This window comes from Musa acuminata, chromosome BXJ2-8 (genome assembly GCF_036884655.1).
Source record: "Musa acuminata AAA Group cultivar baxijiao chromosome BXJ2-8, Cavendish_Baxijiao_AAA, whole genome shotgun sequence".
Lineage (NCBI taxonomy): Eukaryota > Viridiplantae > Streptophyta > Magnoliopsida > Zingiberales > Musaceae > Musa > Musa acuminata.
In genome coordinates, this window is record NC_088345.1 from 51,296,651 (window position 1) to 51,320,165 (window position 23,515).

At 38.3% G+C, this 23,515-nt stretch overlaps 2 protein-coding genes and 1 long non-coding RNA gene across 8 annotated transcripts; 2 read left to right on the forward strand and 1 right to left on the reverse strand.

Annotated features, from left to right (window-relative positions):
* Positions 1-8: 8 nt before the first annotated feature.
* Positions 9-14,690, reverse strand: LOC135620124 (probable glutamyl endopeptidase, chloroplastic). 6 transcript variants are annotated; one of them, XM_065122807.1, is made up of 15 exons: positions 14,298-14,690; positions 13,036-13,249; positions 12,802-12,912; positions 12,478-12,523; positions 12,284-12,393; positions 11,696-12,199; positions 10,910-11,038; positions 7,907-8,203; positions 7,352-7,810; positions 6,030-6,095; positions 5,526-5,586; positions 5,293-5,442; positions 5,029-5,166; positions 1,697-1,983; positions 9-271 (listed from the first exon to the last, which is right to left on the reverse strand). In XM_065122807.1, exons 1-15 carry the CDS (start codon positions 14,587-14,589, stop codon positions 268-270), a joined length of 2,868 nt encoding a protein of 955 aa, XP_064978879.1. In that variant the 5' UTR covers positions 14,590-14,690; the 3' UTR covers positions 9-267. The 6 variants fall into 6 exon arrangements, with proteins under 6 accessions (XP_064978879.1, XP_064978876.1, XP_064978874.1 ...); XM_065122804.1 differs by having other exon boundaries at positions 1,685-1,983; XM_065122802.1 differs by having other exon boundaries at positions 1,685-1,983; positions 12,278-12,393; positions 14,298-14,626.
* Positions 14,691-15,361: 671 nt separating this feature from the next.
* Positions 15,362-16,454, forward strand: LOC135620126 (uncharacterized). Its single transcript, XR_010489634.1, has 2 exons — positions 15,362-15,805; positions 15,881-16,454. It is a non-coding gene; the product is annotated as an uncharacterized LOC135620126 (long non-coding RNA).
* A 3,922-nt stretch (positions 16,455-20,376) lies between these two features.
* Positions 20,377-21,932, forward strand: LOC135620442 (GDSL esterase/lipase At1g71250-like). The gene is made up of 4 exons (XM_065123366.1): positions 20,377-20,608; positions 20,837-20,964; positions 21,043-21,279; positions 21,357-21,932. Exons 1-4 carry the CDS (start codon positions 20,377-20,379, stop codon positions 21,930-21,932), a joined length of 1,173 nt encoding a protein of 390 aa, XP_064979438.1.
* Positions 21,933-23,515: the final 1,583 nt, after the last annotated feature.

Consider the following 23,515-nt stretch of genomic DNA (forward strand, 5'->3'; position numbering starts at 1 on the left):
GAAACAGATGAGATTAATTGCAAATGCTTGAAAAAATAGGGTGACAAGAGACAGTCATGAAACAATTTCTACTACAGAATACATTCAGCAGAGATGGGATAGATTACAAATGTTGGTTGGTACAGGAACTGCAGCAGCCAAAGCAATTAGTGAAGTAGGCAGCTTTGGAAAGAATCTCAAACTCATTCAGTGTGGCCACAACCTTATTGTAGCAGATCTGTTGTTGGTGTAGCACTTGATGGATGGAAGATGTGGAATGCAGCAGCTTTATCTGCATCAGAGTGTCACTATCAGAGCACTTATGATTTACACTAACTTTTGTAATCAATCTAAAAACTCAGAGAACTATTTATTCTTTTGGAATGCAGCAGCTTTATCTGAATCAGAGTGTCACTATCAGAGCACTTGTTTGGTAAGGGTAAGTAATATCACATAGTAATAGTGAGTAGTTAAGAAGATTCAAACTAAGAAACAGGGAAAGAACAATATGAAGGCTCACATTTGCTCAATTCCAAGTAATGAAATAAAGTTGACCCTCTAATTTGATAGTGTCCATTGTTCACTAACAATTTAATATTAGCACTCTCTCTCTCTCTCTCTCTCTCTCTCTCTCTCCTCCCTTGTGCCCTTCCCACCCTTCTTTGTTGGGCCAAGCTGATCCCTGCTCAACTGAACCAAAACAATATGTGAACTCGACTAAGCCAAGCATTAACACTTTGAACCGCGTAGTCAAAACGCAAAAGCCCATGACATCAGCAATAAGCTCATTTAACTTTATATTCCATCATAATCTCCTCAACATCCCATGTGGGACTAATTGAGTGTCAAATATAGGAAATATTTTTGAAGTCCCTGAAGCAGTTAACATAACCATATAGTTAGCTGGTGGCCTACGCAAATTGCAATTTTGTCATCATTGAATAAAGCTAGCTGTTTGGAATTTGGGCATCTCAGGAAGTCTCGAGTATCTGTCATAGGTGCTCCTATCAAACTTTGGAATAATGAAAGTGGTTGAACTACATTAATATTACAGGACATTCTCAAGAGTAGGCGACGATTTGATAAAATATACTTTAATGTTTTTACAAAAAGTAGAAAGCTAGCTTACAATTAAATTGTTAACTCTAAGAAAGATGTGTAGCCGCATATTACCAAGGTTTTAGAGCTTACACATGACAAGCTAATCCTATCAGCTAAATCTCAAGTTCAGACAAGCAGTTACTTCTGACTTCCTGAATAGCTTTAGTTTTGACCCTGCCTAAATGTAAGCACAAAGGACATGCCCTCACCATTAGAATCAATGAACGTAATCTGACAATCCTGAAAAGCCTTAGCTTTAACTCTACCTCCACGTATGAAAGACATCCCCTAGCTACTAAAATAGATTATCTTAATTTGACAAAACCACCTGTAAACATTATCATTCTGTTTAAGGAAACTATATAGTACATTAATCAATTAAAAGTATATTTAACATGAGAATTATAGTTCCATAAAATGCCAATAAAACTGTCACACAGGGTGTATGGTTATATTGGACATCAACCAAGCAATAAAATAGTAACAAGGAGAATGGTACAAACAGATACAAAAGCCAATAGGTTTAGCAACAGATAACTGTGAGGAAAGCATCAGTTTGACATTAAAGAGAATATAGAGGAAAGGAGTAGAAAGAGGATAATACCACAATAGAGACCTTGGTGTAAAATAAAACCCATCCTCTTGTGTACTTTCATGGTCAGGCACAGATCCAGTAGCTGAGATGGCCTTATTTTCAGAAGAATTTGGAGATTCACCACTGGATGAATAAAGATCTGAAGATTGATCAGAACTTTCTACACAGTATTTCTGCAGCCACATATCAGTCTCCCATAGGACATGCATGATACTCTCTCTAGCAGAATAACCATGACTTTCAAAGGGAAGAATAACCAAACGGCAGAGTGCTCCATGTCCTTTCAAAGCATTGAAAAAACGATCGGACTGCACTTGCAAATCAAAGTGGACAATTTTAGTTAGCAATTATGTTCCTAGCATTGGGAAAAGAACCCACATTTACCAACTAATCAATGGAAAAGCAAAACAATGGCGATAAAGAACGAAAAGGTTTGAGCTTGGCAAACAATACATACATACATACATGCATACATACATGGAAAAGATGCAACGACCTGCAGCAGTTAGAATTGCATGGATAACATATGTTACAGATAATTGATGTGTCATTTGTGGAAGCTTCAGTGTATCAACAAATACCAGCCAAAGCAGCAAGAAAATTTTGTTGTAAAACAATCAGATAAAGCTAAGGATCCAGAATTCATGGATACTAAAAGTAAACAGATATGAAGATGGAAGGAAAAAAAACATATATAATCAATATAGAAAATAAGACCTCTGGCATTTGAAATGCGCTCAAGCATGTGCAAACTGTCATGCATGCAAATTTATTGACAATTTATGTTTGAATTCTAGTGAAGGTTAGGGATGCAAAAAATCAGAGTCACCATATGATATAGCCTGGCTTGGCTAAAATTCTTGGAGGCAAGGTTTCAAATTTCACCCGATCTGATATGTAACAGGCAGAATTTATCTGTCCGGGCTTGATTTGCTCGGTCATCCAAAATTTTTCTGAGTGGCAGCAAGCCTAGGGTTTAAGTGCCAGCAGCCAGGTATGTGAGACTTTCTCCTTGAGCCTCACATTGCCACCTGCTGATGCTCATATTGCCATTGGACCACATGCCTGCTCGATACTCTTCCCACTCATATCGTATAGATAATTCTTAGGGTTAAGGTCAATTTTAGCCTCTGTGGTTTTGACCATGGACCACTTAAGCTCTTATGATTTACTCATATCTAAAATAACCCTCTATATTTTCAAAAACGTAATATATAAGTCTCTCCCATCAAGTTCGAGTTAATAGACGTTAAAGTCTACTTACGTGACATACTGACTCACAATAAACCATTAATATAATAACACGTGTAATTTAAGTTTAAAAAATGGTTAAGCTTCATTTTAGCTCTTCTGGTTTTGGCCATGGATCACTTAAGCTCTTATGGTACACTCGTGTCTAAAATAATCCCTACATTTTAAAAAATATAACATATAAGCCTCTCCCGTCAAGTTTGAGTTAATAACTGTTAGAGTCTGCTTACGTGACATGCTGACTCACAATAAATAATTAATATAATGATATGTGTAATTTAAGTTTAAAAAATGTTAAAGTTCATCTTGTTGAGGAAGAGGAAGCGGCAGAGTCCGTAGCGACGGATGAAGGCGGAGATGCAAAGGTAAAAGAGGTTGGAGGTGGAGGTGAGGGAAAGCTAGACCACCACATCATAGGTGCAGCCGGTGAGGGCACAGGAGAGGACGAAGTGGGAGGCGATAAAGACGAAGATGCCTAGGAGGAGGAAGAGAGACCAAGAGACCACTGCGTGCCTAGCGTCGGGCTGGTCGATGCACATCCACCTGAGGCAGGACCGGACTTCTAAACTCGTCATCAACTCAGGAGAGGTTACGTGTGTACAATGCCATGCTAGGCAGCAACGGCTCCGTGCTACTGCTGGAGATCGCTTCCACAACGGCGCCTCCTCCCACCATTGATGGTGGCCTCAGTTTTTTTTTTAACTTAAATTATATGTGTCATTATATTAATGATTTATTGTGAGTCAGCATGCCACGTAAGTAGACTCTATCGTTTGTTAACTCAGACTTGACGGGAGGAGTTTATATGCTATATTTTTTAAAATATATGAGTTATTTTAGACACGAATAAATCATAAAGGCTTAAGTGGTCCATGGCCAAAACCACAGGGGCTAAAATAGATCTTAACCCTTTTTTAAACTTAAATTACACGTGTCATTATATTAATAGTTTATTGTGAGTTAGCATGTCACGTAAGTAAACTCTAACATCTGTTAACTCAAACTTGACGGAATTGGCTTATATACATTTTAAAAATGTATGAGTTATTTTAAACATGACTAAACGATATGGGCTTAAGCGGTCCATTGCGAAAACTACAGGAACTAAAACGGACTATAATCCTAATTCTTAGGATTCACTGATCTAGAGATGAAACTTAGGTTCATTTTTCTATTTCTACCATCTACAAATTCTTAAATTTCATAGTATTGTGGTGTCTTTTCTCAAAATTGTTTCAAGAGTCAAAGCATTCCTAAAGCTAAATTGAATACATGGTTGGGTCTGAAGAAGAGCGTCCATCTCGCAGAAGTGCTATCGGGAAAAAGATGGGCTGCATATGGTTTCTGTAGCCTCTTTGTTGACTTGATTAAATATGTTGTGATCATATTTTGGTTCGATGTCAAAAAGCAGTGAATACTTTGGGATGAATTACTGATACAAATACTCATGTCATGGATTCCTTTCTATCACATGTTTGGTTGGCTCACCAAAAAGTCATGCTTCGAAAAAGGCGATGCTGCGATGGATTTCCATTCATGATTTGATGGTTCATCTGGAAGGAATAAATGGGACTGTGGAAGTGGTCAGGGATCATGTTGTCTTGATCGAATTCAGTTTCAATGGATGAGAAAGATGTTGTATATTGTTGTACCTACGATCCTACCCACTAGTGGATGACCTCGATATGATCATTAATTATGTCTCTCTCACACACGTCATTGAATTTCACTACTTTAATGAGAAGAGTTGACCATTTTGTACCTTCACCCTAAGGAAAAGAACAAGATCTAACTTACGAGCATTCCATTGTTCTATTTTTACTTTGTATGCCCCGTAAACTTCCTTCCTAATGTCAAAGAAATGGAACAAGAGGATTTCTACACAACAATCAATATGACCTTTTGTTCATCCTAATGAATTGCACCTAAGTGCTTTCCTGCTGCTATTAATAGTAGTTTCTTTTGTAAATCTTGTGCTTCTCCTTTTTAATCTATCTAGAGTTTCTTCTAATGTCTATGTGAGAAAGAATGTTATATGTGTTCTTTACAAACAAAAGTATAAGAAAATAACAAAAATATAACAAAGGATACACTCAATATACCTGCATCGTCAATGTTCCTGAGTTGTTGTCTTCTTCCCCATGTATTAATAGAATTGGTTTCTTTATTTTATTTGCAGACATGAAAGGACTCATCTCAATATAAGTATTAGTGGCCTCCCAAAGTGTTCTATCTTCGTTCTACATGCATACAGAAGCAGATATTAGATGAATAATTAAAAAAAATCTCTAGTTACAGAATTTGTTAGAAAGTCCAAGAGCCTAATAGTGAAGAGAAGTCACATCAAGAAAGAAAGAGTTCAAAACCTGAAAGCCAAAAGGAGTTAGAGTCCTATTGTATGCTCCAGAACGAGAAATGCCACAACAAAAAAGATGGGGTGCATGAGCTAATAGATTAGCTGTCATGAAAGCCCCATAAGAGTGACCACCAACAGCAATTTTATTTGGATGAGCGACCTGAAAATTCGAGCATGTATCAATCAAATAGGTAGACATGCACAACCCGAATAATCATTTTCTCAAGAAAAGAAGTGTTCTACCCCTCTTCGTATGACTTCCTCAACTGCAGCCTCCGAACTAGCAACCAGTTGTTCTACATACCTGGTTAACATTATAAAAAATCAACTTAAAGGAAAATGCTCATCTATGAAGCATGACATACAAGTGATATTATACAAACATTCTGACATAATATGTCCTATAAAATGACATGACATGACACAGGCATGGTAATTAATAGATGTTTTTATATATTTTAAATTTTATAATTTATATGATACAGATGATCTATGATAGTATGATCATCATACATAAATTATATATAAAGTAGAAAAACCATTCATAGGATCAGCAAAAATGCATAACACCATTTAAACACACATACAAAACATTAAGAAGTCCGAACGACATCCATGGTGTTATTATTTGGCAGATTGTACAAGAAACCCAATGTTTTGCATGTGTGTTTAAAAGGCTACAGGTAAAACTTATTTCATAGGTATGATAAGTGAAAATTATGTATGCAAAAATGGGAAGAAACTTACCGGTCATTTGCCTCTTCATCACCTTCACCAATAATTGGGATTGTTGGGCCAGAGAGAATTGCAAATCTGCAAGAATGAAATTTAGCCAGATACATTGGGCAATGAACTTAAAGATTTAAGGTAATGAAGCTCAAGGGAAAGAAAGGAGCTACATGAATTCACTAATGTATGCATTATCCTGTAAAACAATAACTTAAGCACTCTGTTTTGAGCAATTAGTTAACTATGGTTAACACAATTGTGGCTTGTACACAGGCTTGTGTGTTGAAGTCATGACATGAATTCACATATTCATACAATGATCTCAATTAAAAGCTATGGCCAAAGAATTTACTTCTCATTTCCAACAGTCCAAATTGAAAGTCAATGATCACAGTAACACAATGCCATATGGATTTCTGTTGATGTTGTACGCACTGCCTGCTTGTCGTTCAAATTTTGGTATTTAATAGTGAAATACACAGAAAAGTAGAGAAAATATATGTCACTACATCTCCATATGGGTTGATCTTATAGATTTATCCTATGTCAACAGTTGAACCAGCAACCACAAGAACAACAAGTCACCCATAGATGAACCAACAACAAGCCATTAAGTCCCAACTATTAGGGCTCAGCTACATGATCTTTTTCCACCATTGAGCTAGACCAATAAATGTACCAATTCACTTAATAAACTGGCTTGAGACAATATTCTAACTGTCGTAACACCATATGAGGGTTTTTCTACAAGTTATCCTTGACCAGATGTGGTCGAGAGAAATGGAAAAAGGTTCGTTGAGCAGCATCTGTCCCCATCATTAAATGCCAAAAGTATCAACAGCATTGACAAAGATAGGATTTGCTGATTTGGAGAAATAGAAGTGTGCATATATTTCTTCTCTTTCTTCCTTCCTCTCTATTCTGTGTATTCTCTTTTCCTTTTCCCTTTCTGCTGCCGACATGCCTGTGTGGCCATAGAAGTTAACCATGCCATGCTGAAAGCACTTACCACTCTGCCTCGTGATTGACAGGAACCTACACCTTAAAAGGACACTCTTGCCTATGGCTTGTATATTTCAGCATAAATTAGTAACTATCGGCTATTTAACACAAAAATAGGTGAAGCAGCATTCCTGATAGCAAGTACAATAAAGTTAGTATTCAAGCTGGACAAAGAATCAGTGAAGCACTCAACAAAAATATTTGTACAAATTTATGCAAATTTACAGTTTTTGTGAGGGCACTAGCACAATATTGTAAAGAAAGAATTTTCCTGCCTTCAAAAGATTTCATAACAAATATAATTATTAGTTAATGAAAGAAAAGTAAGAATATAATACCCTCTAGCCAACCAGAGAAGTGGTGATGTAGGACCTATTCCTGCAAACTCATTGGGAGAACCACGAACTTGACCGGCAGCATCTTTGCTTTTAAACTCTCCAGGATAAGACCAGACTAAGCATGGCAGAGGTCCTTCTTTAGTAGGACTGTAACCAGGAGGCAAGTAAAGTGTTGCAGTTAGTTGAACACCATCCTTCCTCTGGTATCTGATCATCTCTTTCTGTAAGGACGCCAACTGAGGATAAGGATGGGGGAAATTTGTAATCTGAAATGACTTTTTATCTGGCCAAGCCTGTAGAAAATATTGAGTATTTTCCGTTTTCGATTCCTTTGAAGTAAGTATTCTTAATTGATCAATGGGCAATTCACCATCAGTGTAATCTGACATTAATGCAACAACAGTTTCATAATATTTTTCCTTGTCACTTTCCCATATCCTCTCTTTAACTCCTGTATTTCTGTGAAGAAAAATACCATGCGCACTTTGTTTTAGTTTGACTAAGTGGCCTTCTATACACCAAAAATGGAAAAGATAATGCTTCATAAGAACTCACACGTCAAACAAATCAAGGAATGGAATGTTTCCTTCTGGTGTCGCACCTCTTCCATTCAGTAAAATGTATGTTCCCTCATCTTGCTTTTTAATTTTGGCAATGACATAGGTACCAGCTTGTGTTCGCCGCATCATTGGAGAGCCTGGATCAGAATATGCATCTTCTGATGATCTATCAAATAGTATTCGTGGATTAACATTTTTACTGTCTGGAGCGATGACCCATGTCCTAGTTCGTCGTGTTTTATACCATGATTCATACACTAAAGCAAGGGTATCATCACACCAAGAGATACCTCTGCGAGAAAAAGAACTAAGTAAGATCATGAAATGGACATGTCATGGAAAGCAAGTTATCATATCCCATTTTATTATGCTAGAGACTCTGTTTTACATAAAAATTTCAGGAAAACCGTGATGCCAAAGTAAGGACCCTTTTTACTATTTATTATTTTGAAGCTGCTATGCTCTTAAACTGTCTCACCATAGTTAATACCAACATGAGAAATTAGAAGTAAAAAAGACAAGTACAGTAGCCTTCAATGTCAACTAAATAATTACATTACACATGACACTTTAAGTTCTTAACAAATGGCTTTGTAGTGACTTTAGTTCATTTGCAAGTTTATTAGTATACTAACAGAGAAGTATTCAGTCTTCCAGAATTTTAAACAAGAACATCAAGAACTACAGAAAACATTTACTAAATGAAAACAAAGATAATTTTTCTTGGCAAATTAACTTTTCAGTTTTCTAAGTATCAAAAAGTCATTATTAATTTATTATCATCATGTCCATCTCCTTTCTTATTGTTAGCACTAGACATTGGCACCAACCAGCACCACCACCACCATTATTACAATGACCACGACCACCATTGTCGCCATCACCACTAGCAGTGCCACCACAACAGTAGCATCATCACACAATTAACAACATTTACAGCTGCAGCCCGTCATTGCTACCACCTTCCCACCACAGTTACATGTCTACTGCCAGCACACCATCAACCATCACAATTGTTAACACCATCACTATAATTACATCATCACTACTGGTGTAGGACAAACGTTCAAGTACAAATGATACAGGAAAAGGGCATGGAGAGCAAAGCATGTTTTTTTCTCTCTTTTGGAGTTTCACAATAAAGCAAAGCTAATAGTGGCTGTGAAGCATGGACACGTGCATTTGGTGGATGTGTCCATGTCTGACATGTGTCGGACACATGGACACACGGGTCGAACACTCATGTGTGGTGCTGCGCTTGTGTGGCCCCCACGTGAGGGTCATACACTTCACAAGAAAAAAAATCTGGAGATCGTCGCAAGGAAGCACATAACAATTATATCTAAAAATTGTTAAATATTACTTGATGTACTCAACCTTTATTTTGGATACTTAAATTTAGATTATTTTAATTGTTTTAACATGTATGACGATATTTATTTGTTCACATTGCTGAGTATATAAAATTTAAGTATAAATACTATAAAACTCATGTATGTATGTGTGTGTGTGTGTGTATATATATATATATATCACTTGTCCTCACTGTATTTGTGCCTTAATTTTTTTTTAAATGTCATGTCATCGTGTCGTGCCCGTGTCCGTGCTTCTTAGAATAGCGGTGAGGGATGATGAAGAAAGTTAAAAGGGAGAAGAGAAGATAATATTATACTTGCTCTAGTTCCCAAGCATCACAATTAGGATCCTAGCCTCACACCATGTGCCTCACACATGGACGATGGCATTGCACAATGGAAGGATAAGTAGTTGACTCACTCTAACTCTAGGATTCATTCTAAGGATGAGATCTGACACCATTGACACATATTCCCTTCATTCATACCCTAGTGTTCTAGGTCACAACCTCGTCCAGTATATAAGAGAAAGGAAAACTACAAAATCCAAGCAAAAAAAATCAAGAAAATATATCTTGTAAATCAAGGCATATTAATCATTTCTTCTTTCTTTCTTGGAGAAGATGTATTTAAAATTTATTTTGGTAAATAAACTTTTTTTGCATATGGGATATTTGATTGATAGAGATTTCTTTCTTTCTAAATGTCTTCCATCAATTTTCAACTTCATTGTAGAAATGAAATTCTTTAATCAAGCCTTAGAAATTTACATCAAGTTCAAATTTTGATTTCTTCCAATTTTTTCATTTGGCTTCCTTTTTCTTCTTCCTTAGCTATCTAAAAAAAGTAATATATACATATACATACATATATATATATATATATATATATATATATATATATATATATATATATATGTAATATTTGCATATTCTCCCCCAAAACTAATAAAACTTATTCAAATGGAGATGAAATCAAGTAGTGCCACATCAACCACCATCACCACCCTCATTATGGCCCCACCTCAACCATCTCACGGCCACCATCACCACCACTACAACCATTACAGCACCACCATTATTACCATTGTTGTCACCTTCACTACATTGTCACCAACATCATCACTAGTATCATGCGACCACCATCATAGTCACAGTTTCCACGTCACCACCATCACTACCGCTACTATCATGCTATGACCATCATTGTCACCTTTGTAACCATAACACATGCCTTTGTCGCCACCATACCTCATGGACACTAAAACACCATCACTAACATCAACAATGTCATCACTACCACTGCCACCTATCACCATCATTGCGCCAACATCACTTCAACGCCACCATTATCGCAACAAATTGAGGAAGATAAAAAGAAAGAAGAGAAAAGTTTCAAGTTTGAATAATTAAATATGTTGCTGTTTTCTATAGAGAAATGAATAGTAAAACAAAATGAAATATGGAAATTAAATCATAATTTTTTTCTCCAAAAATATACATGCCTAAAAAGCTTTAATAAAAATTCCATGTTTTCTAAGGTTATCAGGCGTGCACCAAGTACTTACAGGATGGATACTTTCTTACAACATATGAAGTGACTTGATTTATGCATAGCAAAAGATACAGAAACAGAAGGCATACCCATATCGAAGATCAAGTTTATGTAAAACCTCAGGCTGTTCACCGTTTATAGGTTCAGCAGACTCCATGTAAACAATATCACGTGGAGAAACTTCCGTCTTTGCATCTCCTCCATCTTGTGTCTCCACCCTGATATATCAGGACATTAAATGAGACTAAGACCTTCAACCATATACCAAATGAGACCCAAATTACTCATTATATTCTCAAGATGAGCACATGATGTTCGTATATCTGATATAAAAGCTTCTTGGTGCTACTTTCGAGCATGGGAAACTAAGTTTATGCATCTTTGAGTAACTTAGGAGTTTAACAAAGATGACAAATAACATTATAAAAGTTGTGCAAATTTATTCCTATATGTTATATTCATGATCTTATATCTCTTTCTTCAATTAAGCCAGATTGACAACTTTTTAGACTAGGTTCCTGAGAAACTAGTGGATAAGGTACTTCAATATTTCACTGTTGGCATGTCAAAGAACATTCTTCTAGATGAACTATGTGATGGAATGTGCAGAAGCAACATGAGATGTTATCATTTTTTTCAAAATACTCTCTTGTCAAATGCCTACTCACTACAAGGGCTCAAGCAAATCCAGTGCCATAATTTTACTAGGTTTTATATCCATCCAATTTCCTTTACATCTAGAAGTAAAATTCTTCATACTGAACTTTTTCTAATGTCTGTTGATGTTTTATATACCTATCCAATATCATATGTTCATATGCTTCTTAAAAATGTTTACTTGATAAAAAATGAAATGTATTATAGCTTTGAATTACCAATATAGAGTTGAAGGTTTGTCTGGTCTCCAATTGATCGAACGCTTTCCTCTGCGTACGCTATTGAATGCAATAGGAATATCTTCAGCCAAAGGCAAGTCACATATTTCTCTGACAAACTTCCCAGTTGTTGTCCACAATTCAACTTTCTTTGGGAATCTTCCACAGGGTACAATGTAGGAGTACGGTCGATGAATAGAAGTAACCATTATGTACTTGTCATCTGGTGAAGGATCAATAGATGTATATACAGCAGGTGGCCCAACAGTCTTCATTGTCCCATCCAAAGATACCAGTACTAGCTGTGATGTGGAATAGTAGTCAAATAAATCTTCATCATATTCGTCCTTCAGTAGATCCTGGAAGGTCCTAACTTGAACAACATTTTTCTGCTCATTTGATTGAACTTTTGGGCCAGATGGGACCAATGGTTTCTTTGGAGGGGCTCCACGAGAAATAGGGATAGTGCAAACTAACAACATGGAATCGTTCACCCAGACGAAACTACAAGATCACAGGTGGCAAAGTATTAAATCACTGATGATGCAGAAATTTAGCAGAAAGAAAAAAAAAAAAACTGGCCTGTACTTGTCAAAAACTGCGTTCAAGAATATATCAGGCGATTGGAACAGTGGTCTAGCTTTTCCAGATTCTACATCTGCGACCCAAACTCTAAGCTTGCTACTATTGTTTTCCTCCTAAATTGAAAATATTGAGGAGTCATTGGAAGGATGTGAAACAACAAACTGCATTGCTATAATAAAAAGCACCTGCAGGTTTACCTCATCAACTCGAATGCTGAATGATAAATGCCGACCATCTCGTGACCTAAAGTAAGTAGAATCAGAAAATCAATATATTATAAAGTCAGCTAAGTGACTTATTGTTGCATCCAAAATGTTGTTTCTTAGACAATTAACAGGAATCCAAAACTCAATAATTAGGAACAAAATAAATAATTCATGTTGCCAATCCAGATAAAAAACAATAAGTTCATTCACTGCTTTTATATTATATCCATAAATTTCATAAATCAACATCAGGAAGGATAAGAAAATTACTAAGCTTTCAGATGCAAAGAGCCTTTTGGTGAAAAAAGAAATTACCAGCTAACAAAATTAATCTTAGCTCCATCAGGGAATCCGTGCACTTCTTGTTCAGGTCCTAGCTTACCATCATCAGTTAAGGAATGAATCCCAATCCCCGTATAGAAGGACCTAAGAGACATACCACATCATCACTTACAAACATGGCAGAATTAATATCAAATTCAAATTTGCTACAACTTGTGCACTGGACTCGAATACCGGAATGAAACAAGGAACCCATCCATTACTCACATTCGACTCCGGGCATTATAGTTACCATCAATTCGTATACCAGCAAGCTTTTCCTCAGGGCGAGCAAGCTCTGAAAGCGGTGGCAGAGATCTTCGTTTCAGAAAGAGTATCTTATCCCTGTGTGGTGAAAATGACAATACAGGAAGGGGTGGTGCATCAACAATATCTCGAATTTCCTTTGGAGGAAGCCTATACCTCCCAAGTGACAAACTTTCTGCATCAAATGAACCAAAATATTTTAAGAATAAGTGAATAACTTTGTTCTCACACAAAGGAGGACCACAAGTTACAATGTCCAGACTATTTGGGATGAGCTACATGGTTGGAATCTCCTCAAAACAAAGAAGAATTAGCAAGTCAATAGTATAATCATGTTCCCTGCAATATCATTGGAATCTAAAAGACTATAGAATGACTCAACAAATTCCAAGCATCTTTGAAAAAAGATCAAAAGTATAGTAATTCACGACTTAAGACCTCGAGACAACATCAACCAACTGTGAAACCGCAATAACCACCAAAATAGATTGCACATTTAAAATGGTATTACGCATGTAAGAAGGAACCTGCCACTAACATGATCCAAAGCAATAAGGGATAGTAAAACAATAGCACTACTTCAGTCCACAGCAGTTTATCTTGATAGCAATATCTCCCAAAACAGAAAAAACAGAATAAAGAAATTGATATCAACAGCAACTGCTGCCCAAATCACAAACTAACAGAAAAGAAAGCCATGCGTTCTTCTGAACAGGATTGTAAACAAAGCATATCCCTAAGATAACTGAAGGGCAAGGGAAATTTGCCTCGATGCAGCCACTACCACCAGCAACCGACTTTTCATAGATTCAAAATGGCATGTCAATCAAGCAAGCACGAAACCAGCACTTGCAAAAACAAAACCCGGGATCCGCTCCAAATTTTAATGTAAGTTACGGATTCAGGGACATCAACCGGATTATCTGAAGAAGAGAAAATTCAATCTTGTCATATCTAGCCAAAGCAAATTAGACGATCGGGCAAGAAACCTGCAATCCCAAGACCAAGAATCCAAGCCAAAAATCCATTTTTTATATATGTAGAGATGAACAACGAATCACTGAATATAACGACTTTTCTATGAGTGACCATCTTCTTGAAGCCTCTAGCAAAAGGAAAACCTAACCAGAAAACCACGCTAAAAACCCAAAAGGTGCGATCTTTCCTGGGTCAGCTCTTGAGGCGATCCAAAAGCAGTAAAGATGACAATTTTTTGCGCGCACCTTCATCTTCTAGGGGCAGAGAAGTGGGGGCCGGAGATCCGTTCGGGTCCGCGACGCCACTCTCGGCAGCGGATGCGAAGGGGACCAGCCTGGCGAGCCGGGAGGGGGCGGAGGAAGCCGCGTGGGACCTCATGTGCCTCACGCGACGGAATCGAAGCGAATTAGGGACACGCAGAGGAGGAGAGCAGAAGAGGCCGCCACCGTGGGGGAGGGAGCCGAGAGGAGGAGGAGGAGGGGGGCACAGCGTGGGATAGATGAGAGAGAAGCGGCAGTAGACTTTGTGAAGGAACATTTTATTGCGAGATGGGGTTCGGAGGGACACCCAAAATGTCGACACTATTCTACAGTTTCACTGCTTTATTGGTATATCCCCACTGGCGATTTGCCGGTGCTGCTTTGGTACGTACCTCTGTGGCCCACATGGGAGCCAATGAGCTATGAGCCGATGCTTTCTCCCAATAAGAATAAAAAGGGGAAAGAAAGTGCTTTATTTTCTGAATTATTCTGATTCGTTTTCGCTCCTAAAAATATCTCCCTGTCCTTTTAACACGTTGACACGTGGCATCCACTTAAAGGTCAATTTTTTTTTTCTTTTATTCAAAATAAAATATTAAAAAAAATTATATCAAATGATGAAAAAATAAAATCCGTCTTCTATAAATAGGATTGTGCTTAAACGGAGATAAATTGAGGATCGTGTGATTAGTCTTCTATAATGAAAATTTTAATTTTCTTCATAGATATAAATAACAAATGTAAAATCTAAGCAATAATTAGGCAACATTGACACCAATGGAAAAAATAATAATAATCCAGAGGAATATTTTAGAATCATAAAATACTCTTTTATTAATTTATTACAAGAGGTTATATTAAAATTATCTCTTTTCATTATATCAAAAATTCCATTTGTCCTCCATCTTTGCATAGATCATCTGTAGAGTGAACGTTCGAGCCTCCCTCGACCACTAAGGGAGTGTTTGAATCTTCGACGTACAGAACGACACAGATATTTAAGAGAGACTTATCCATGTGTTACCATCCCATTCGTCACAGGAGGATAAGCAAGATCTATCCTCATCGAAGCTCCATCAAATCCAATCCCTGCCATTGCACTTCACGAGGACAAGCCATGACAACGACGCTGGCTGGTGTGGGCATCTCCACCCCTAGGGTTGTCTCTGTGAAGACCGACCGCCGCCGAGTGAGCTCCCGCCAGGTCGTGCTCGTCGCAAGCGCCCGCCCACCATATCGGAGAAGGTGGCGGGAAGCATCAGGAACGCGGAGGAGACGTGCGTGGAGGACGCTACGAGCGGAGAGTGCGCCGCAGCGTGGGATGAGGTTGAGGAGTTGAGCGCCGCGGTCAGCCACGCCCGGGACAAGCTCATGGCCGATGATCCCCTCGAACGACTGCAAGGACGACAGCCCAGAGGCCGAGGAGTGCCGCACCTTCGAGGCCTAAGAAGACTTCCAGACGAAGCAGCAATCATCCATAGTGTCGGAAAGAGGTGACTACTGTTCTCTAATTCAGAATTCTTCATCATCTTATGCTGTAGTCTAAGAAAATTGCTACTTGTATTCAGTAAATAAAGATATTTATAGAACATTGGATTGGATCGATTTTTGGGTGAGGATTTAGATTCATCTCAGACATTGATGTCCAAAAAGATGCAACACACGACACACAGTATCAGTAAGCAGCAACAGAGATCGACCAGGATTCATGCTGGCTAAAAGATGAGCAATAATTCCATAATATTAGCACCAAAAATGTCATCTAAACATCTGATACAATCATATAGGAAGGCAGTGTTGTGGTACGGTCAAAAAGATTAATCTAGATTTGGTTCGACGAGCAGAAACGGCAAGCGATGGAAAGGCTGATGAGTTAGAACGGGAGCATGTTGTCAGTCGCCACGATCACTCGCTCAGAGTAGGGAAGCTGCCATGGCCGGAGGAGATGAGCAGGAATCTCCGGTCTTCCCATTGCCATCCCACCAATCTCCTCTGTGATTCCAAGCACTGGGGCCAGCGACTGCAGCCTCTGCGTCAATTCATGCAGCTGAGCTCGCAGGATGGCGTTCTCAACCTCCACCGTCGTGTATTGCCGCCTTTGCAGACTGATCTGCATCTCGATCTGGCCATTTTGGGTCTTGAGCTGCGCTACTTGGTTCGTCAGATCATCCAATTGTTGTTGCTTCCTCATCCGGGACCTCCGCGCCGACTCCCGGTTGGAGATCATCCTCTTTCGCTTCCTTTCGTCAATGGCAGGCTGTGCGTCAACTTCAGATGCCGAAGGTCGGTAGATTGCAAAGGAAGGCATACTCTTACTGCAGGGGGAATGCATTCCACGCTAGTCGATCATAAATTGGAACAAGAGAGTCCTTCCTCGAAAGGACTGGCTCAGGAAACGAGATTTAGGTTATGAGAAGACGTAGAACCAGTAGAGGAATGCGCCGAGGAGGAGTGGAGGAAGCAGATGCGGGCGAGTAGCGAGATTCATACTCTAAAAGATGGTTTTATCGGTGAACATTGAGTCTACGAACAAAATCTTTCTAAAAGATCAGAAGCCTAAATCCAATGAATGAATTCCTCGATCGGAGAGAGCAAGAAGAAGCGATCTGAAAGCTCAAGACTACGCGATCTTACATGCTCCAAACAAGCGATTCACCTCCGGAGGCGGATCCCAAGATCCGATTTTGGGATTCGAGGGTTGAAGAAAACAACCGAGAAGCCAAAACTACCAGCAAAAGATCAGATTTTGAAGCAGGATTGCTGCTCAAACAAGGATTCCACCTTATATTAGCCAGGAAAAGGTCAGAATAAGGCGACAAAACACAGAGAAATGAACCAAACTTGCTCCAATATTAGGAAAGGAACAAGAAATACTTAGCTGGAAAGAGGAGAAAGATCAAATCTCCAATAGAGCAACCGAATGAAGGAAAGAAGGGTAGAGATATCCTGCAATAAACTATTTATAGCAGAGGAGAAGGCTGTTTCCAATGTACTTGACATAGAACAGCTCGATATCTGTTCTATAATTATCTCATTTCTTGGTTACATGACTTGGTATGAATTGATACGTATACTTCACTTTTCCTCGAGCAAATTAGTAATAGAATTCGTCACAATAAAATTTTCCATTCTTTTGGATCATTGCCCTCCTTATCCTCTAAAGAAACCATGAATTTGATTTCTTCGATGCCAATGATTAAAAGCCTTCCCTACTTTTAAGGCCAGAAGTTATGATAGAAACAATCAACAAAAGAATTGGCCTCTAGATTTCCTGTGCTTGATACATCTCAGCTGGCAATTCTATATCATCAGGCCTCCAAATAAATCACGAAAAAAACAAAAATGATCACATAAATCAAAGTCAGGAAGTAGATTGACCATCCTTCAGATGGTTTACGGGTTCATGCATTTGTCGACACAGTACCTAAATATAAAAGGAAAAAGAAATCTAAACACAGCCATGCTTGCCTATCCATTTACCGCACTCGTTTTTGGCTTCCTCCAGTTTCCCTGTCTTGTGTCCATCACAAAACCTTTTTCTCCTCGATCCAGCTGTTGACACTTGTATGTTCTGATCGGTTCTTTATACCAATTAACTGCCTCCTGCCTTCGACGAAACAGCTGATCACGTAATCCGACATGCCAAAACGAGCCGGTACTACCAGGCGGGAACGGGAAAGCAGTGGAGGTGGTGGAAGTGTTCGAGAATAATTTTTCTCACTTAATATAAATTAATTTATTATAAATAATATTTTTTTATGTAAATAGTATGGTTACAGAAATAATTAAAATTATTTTTTAATTATATAGATAAATTATAAATTTGATTAATCAATTATATTATTAATAAATATATTTTTCTAATGGATAATATAATTTTTACAAAGTAAATTTAAATTTTATTTTTATATGTGAATCATAAAATATAAATATTATAAATTTGTCTATATATCTAAAATTAAAATTAAAATTAAATTATTATTTATTTTTGGGAAGAGTTCATCTTCTCCTATATAAAAGCGCTTCCTTCCCTCGTTCTACACTTAGCGGAGGATTAAAGAAAGGATTCATCAAAGATTGGTAGGGTTCTCTATTTTTTATTTATATTTTAAAATATTTGATATTAAAATTATTATGATTTACGGGATGCATAATAATATTTTTAATTTATATAATTTTATAATTAATAAAATAATGATCATTGAATTACGATGTTAAAATGATTACCCAATTTAATAATAGTTATAATTAATTTAATTATATATTTATATTTCAAAAACTTATGTGTAAATTTTTATGATTTAATTTAGATTTATTTGATTTCAAGTAATTCAGAATCCCCTGATAACAATCATATTAATAGCATTAACTTAATCTTGAAAAATAAAAAAATAATAATTATTTATAAATGACACCTTTAAATAAAATATTTTAGTTCATCGAATTATAAAGACAGATATTAATCTTTCAATAATTCACAATTAACTAGAACTCTAATTGGAATAATTCAATTGATTCGAATCAATCTCAATTCAATTACGAGAGAACAGGACTAAATACACTTCTTCTTCTCTAGCAGGGGAGATCAGAATCGACCTTGGACAAATTGAATTGACACTGAAAATTCTGTTCTTGTTACAAATTTTGACTCTAGAAGAGTATTTCCTTGTGGAAGTTCTCAGTGTGTTCCTCTCTCATTTGTATCAGAAGTCTTCAATGTTTCAGGCAAACTGCTCTACATCATGCAATTGCATGGTAGGCAGGCAATGTTAATGTGAGTGATGATAATGTACTTTCTCGCAGAACACTCCCCTTGGCTAATTTTATTTAGCTGTATCATCAAAATGGAAGGCGATTTTTTTTTTATCTGATCTCCAAGAGGAAAAAGACAGTACTGAAGATTAATGTTTTCTTCCTTGTATTAAAGACCTGTGAAGCAATAGACTAGGAGGTGGTGGTGGTGAAAGATAATGACAAGTTGTCGAAGAATGTTAGTATCTTCCAAACTAGCATATGCCTGACTGCTTGATGTGGTATCTGAACTGTTTAAGCTTCCAACACAACTAGATCAGATTCAGCATAGAACAAAGCTAGCAGGTCCTTTTAATGATTGTTTAAAGGCAGATGTTTGATGAACTTTAGGATCAGACATGAAAAGAAAACAAAGGTATCAGATGCTGCAACAAGATTTGCTAAGGGCCAACTTGTTCTTCTCATGGGTGCCAGTGGTCTTAGCTTCTGTTTTGCTATCATGAATTGAGAGAATAGTTTGCTTTTGATGATCTGAAGAGGAGTTTGATGGTGCATCCATGAAAATATCTACATAATATTCTCTCAGAAAAGTACAGTATGAGGAAATGCATGGATCAGATATAGATATGCATGTAAAGATTCTGCATTTCTTAACTTTTCATATGTGCCAAAAGATTAATATGCATGGCCTTCTTCCCCTGTCTTTCCACATTCTTGATGTTGTTTATGTTTGTTGTTCTCATTGAAACATAGTGTTTTGTTGTCAATCGAAATATTGTAATCTGCATTCTTTATTGGTAGCTTAAATCTGCAGAATGGATTCAAGGGATCACATCATCCAAATAGTTGATTAATGTGGAATTCAGAAAAGATTTGTTGGTGGAAACAGATCTTTCTATCTGTACAAAAGGATGAAATAGAACCACTGTCATTCAGAATTTGTTCCACTTACCAAAATATATTTTACTAATATCTCTCTAAAGTTCAAAATTATGGAAGGCAATTGAAAAATACATTTGGAAGACCTTTTTATTCTTTACTCCTTCCAGTCAATCATTATCAAAGTTGAATTTAGTGAAATGGTAATAACTACAGAGATAGTAAAGTAAAAAAGAAAAAGTTAGATAAGCACTCCAAGAAACTATCTTTATGATGACTCAAATACGTGATTAGTGTAGTAGGTTTATCACATCTAAATAGCCTTCCATATCAATATATTGGTACTAATTGATCAGTTTTAAATCCACAATGAAAGCATGACTGTATTTTCTTTGCCTTCTACCTACCTTCATCACATACTTGATGGCTTCTCATGGCTAACATCATGCTCCTTATGACTGCTATTACAATCCTCTTAGCCACCAGAAATCCTGAGGGTGCTCAAGTTCCTGCCATGTTCGTGTTTGGTGATTCAATGGTAGATCCTGGAAATAACAATGATCTTTTAACCGTGGCAAAGGCTAATTACTATCCTAACGGTATCGATTTTGCGATCGGAACCACAGGACGATACTGCAATGGAGGCACTGTGGTGGATCATTTAGGTAAGATTCCACATGAGCATGCTATTACAGCATTGATTAAGCTAGCTTCAAAGTTCAACATGAATGTCTCTGTTTCATTGAGATGTTTATGGTTCACTTTTGGTTTTACTCTCTGGATAAGAACTTGATTTTTTTTGTTTTTTTGTTTTAAATTTTATGCATAAAGTTTGGTCTTCTCAAATGCCAGTAATTTATTTTTGTTGATTCTTCCTTTAAATTTGGATGTAGGCAATCTTTTAGGGCTTCCTTTGATCCCTCCATTCAACAGTCCTACCACCACTGGATCCAACATTCTTAGAGGAGTGAACTATGGATCTGCTGCCTCTGGAATCCTTTGGGACACAGGATTAATATATGTCAGAACCAACATCACTCTCTCTCTTTCTCTCTGTGTTTAGCTTCCATTTGACAGACTACTACTTGTGTCTTCTCAGGGAGATGTCTTCACATTGGATGAACAAATCCAAAACTTGAAGATAACACTCCAACAACTGCACCTGCTTCTGGGGAATGGGACTGCAGATTTCCTCGCCAGATCTATCTTCTTCGTTGGCATGGGAGCTAATGACTACATCAACAACTACTTGCATCCTCTACCTCGGAAGTCCAGGAAGTACACCCCGGTTGCCTTTACCCAGTTACTCATACAAGAGTACAGAAGGCAGCTTGAGGTCATCTCCCCACCTCGTTGTTTCAATGAACATTTCTAGCTCAAACAAATGGATTGCTCATGTGTGGATCGCCTCAGGATCTACATGACTTGGGTGCAAGAAAAATTCTCGTCGCTGGAGTTCCACCACTCGGTTGTACTCCAAACCAGATAGGCGGCTCCAATGACAGCAGAGGAGAGTGCATCAGATCGAGCAATACACTGGCGGTGCAGTTCAATTCCCAGGTTAAACTGTTGGTCCATCAGCTGAACACAACACTTCCGGGATCCTCTTTACTCTTCTGGGACACCTACAGCCTCATCCACAACATCATTGACAATTACTTACTCTATGGTGATCCTCTATTACTCTACTTATCCACTTCGTTTCTTCTTCTTCGTCCTGTGAGCTTTGCTTGCTGGCTCAGTGATGATTCATGGGTGATTGCAGGGTTCAAGTACCCGAACAAGGCTTGTTGTGGTGTAGGTCGATCGAAGGGGCAAGTGATGTGCCTGCCATTGTTGCCTTTGGAGTGCCGTAATCGATCAGAGTACATATTTTGGGATCCATATCATGCTACCGACGCACTGAACGCCATTGCAGCCAAAGATGCATACCAAGGAACCTTGCATCTCACTTTTCCTATCAATGTGGAACAGCTTGTTCGGAGCTAAGCTGAAACTTACAGTTTCGATCTTCTCCGACACCAATATATTATATTATATATATATAATATAATATTGTCAAAATAAAAGAAAATCCAATGCGTTGCTATATGATCATAAATTAAGCACAATCGGTACATTACGAATCCTTACGTGCCAACCCCAAAATGCACCTCCATGAAATGACCGGAGTGCCATACCCCGTGCCCAGGTGGCGGCGGCGCTCCCTACCAGCCACGCACGATCCCGGAGCACTTCGCCTTGACCCAGCCGTAGCCCTTGCGCAGCGACGCCTTCACCTTCCCCTCCACCGAGTACGCCTTGTAGCTCGCCACCCGCCTCCGCCGCTCCGCGTCCGGGTCGCCGAAGCACCAAACCGCTGGCACGGCACGGCCGGCCTGGGACACGCTCCGGTAGCGGCGCTCGAAGTCCGCGGCTGCGGCGCCGGTGGCTTTTGGACTGCTGTTCCGGGTGTCGGAGCACCAGAGCTCGCTCTGGTGGGCACGGTCTGCGTTGGCCATTTCATCAACGGAAGGAAGGGGGAGGAGGGTTGTGAGTCTCTCTATATCACTGAGCTGGATAGAGATGAAAGGGGAGTGTGGGAATGTGAATACCTCTGTCATTGAACTGCGTGTGGAGAGAGAGAGAGAGAGAGAGAGAGAGAGAGAGAGAGAGAGAGAGAGAGGACATAGGAAGAAGAGATTTGAGCTGTAAAGTGGGAGACAGGCACTGCAAATCTCACGCTGCATGGGGAGTTGGCGATGGTGAACGTACACAACACCCCCACAGAGTCGAGTATGATAAGATTAGATGGCTGCAGAGAAACATGCGCAAGTGCATATTTATCGAGTTAATATAGGCAGAGATCCAAGAAAGCAGAATACAAGAACAATAGATCAATCATGCGTCAGATGGGGTTCACTCCTCTAAATTCTTTTTAGTGATTTTAAGAGTTTCTTAGATTTTTGCCTTTATCTAAGAAATGACCCTTTCCACAAAATATTATTATTTCTTCGTTCCTTTATTCAAGAAATCACCTCGAGATAAAATCTATTTAACATACATATATCATCATAAAAATATTATTTGTTTATTATGAATTATGCTTCGATCTTATTTGTTTATATTTTTTCCGATACCAATCGATATGCTAAAGATCATCTTACCGATGTTTTAGGTATGATTTGATTATATTTTATTTCTCTATCAATGCTCATCAAATCCAACAGGACTAAGCCGATGGGTTCGAATTGGGATCGCCTAACACGTTTTTTGCGTGTAAATAACGATAAAGGAAAGATATAGTGATAGTTGTTCTTTGCCATTCCCGTGTGCGACCCGCCTTCCTTGTTCACGTCCAAATCAGCTCCTCCTTTCATAACATTGGGTTCGTTTTCCACCCACAGATATTAAGTCCTCTGGCCTATTGTCGCGGGATCCTAATCAAAAGGATTACGTGGCGTAGAATGGTCGGGCGGATAGTCGTCGTGATGCAATACTCGGCACACGCAATCATGGCAACTGCGATGGCGCAAATTTTGGACTCACCTGTTCGGGTGATTGCAGTGGATCCGACATAGGACCTGGCGACG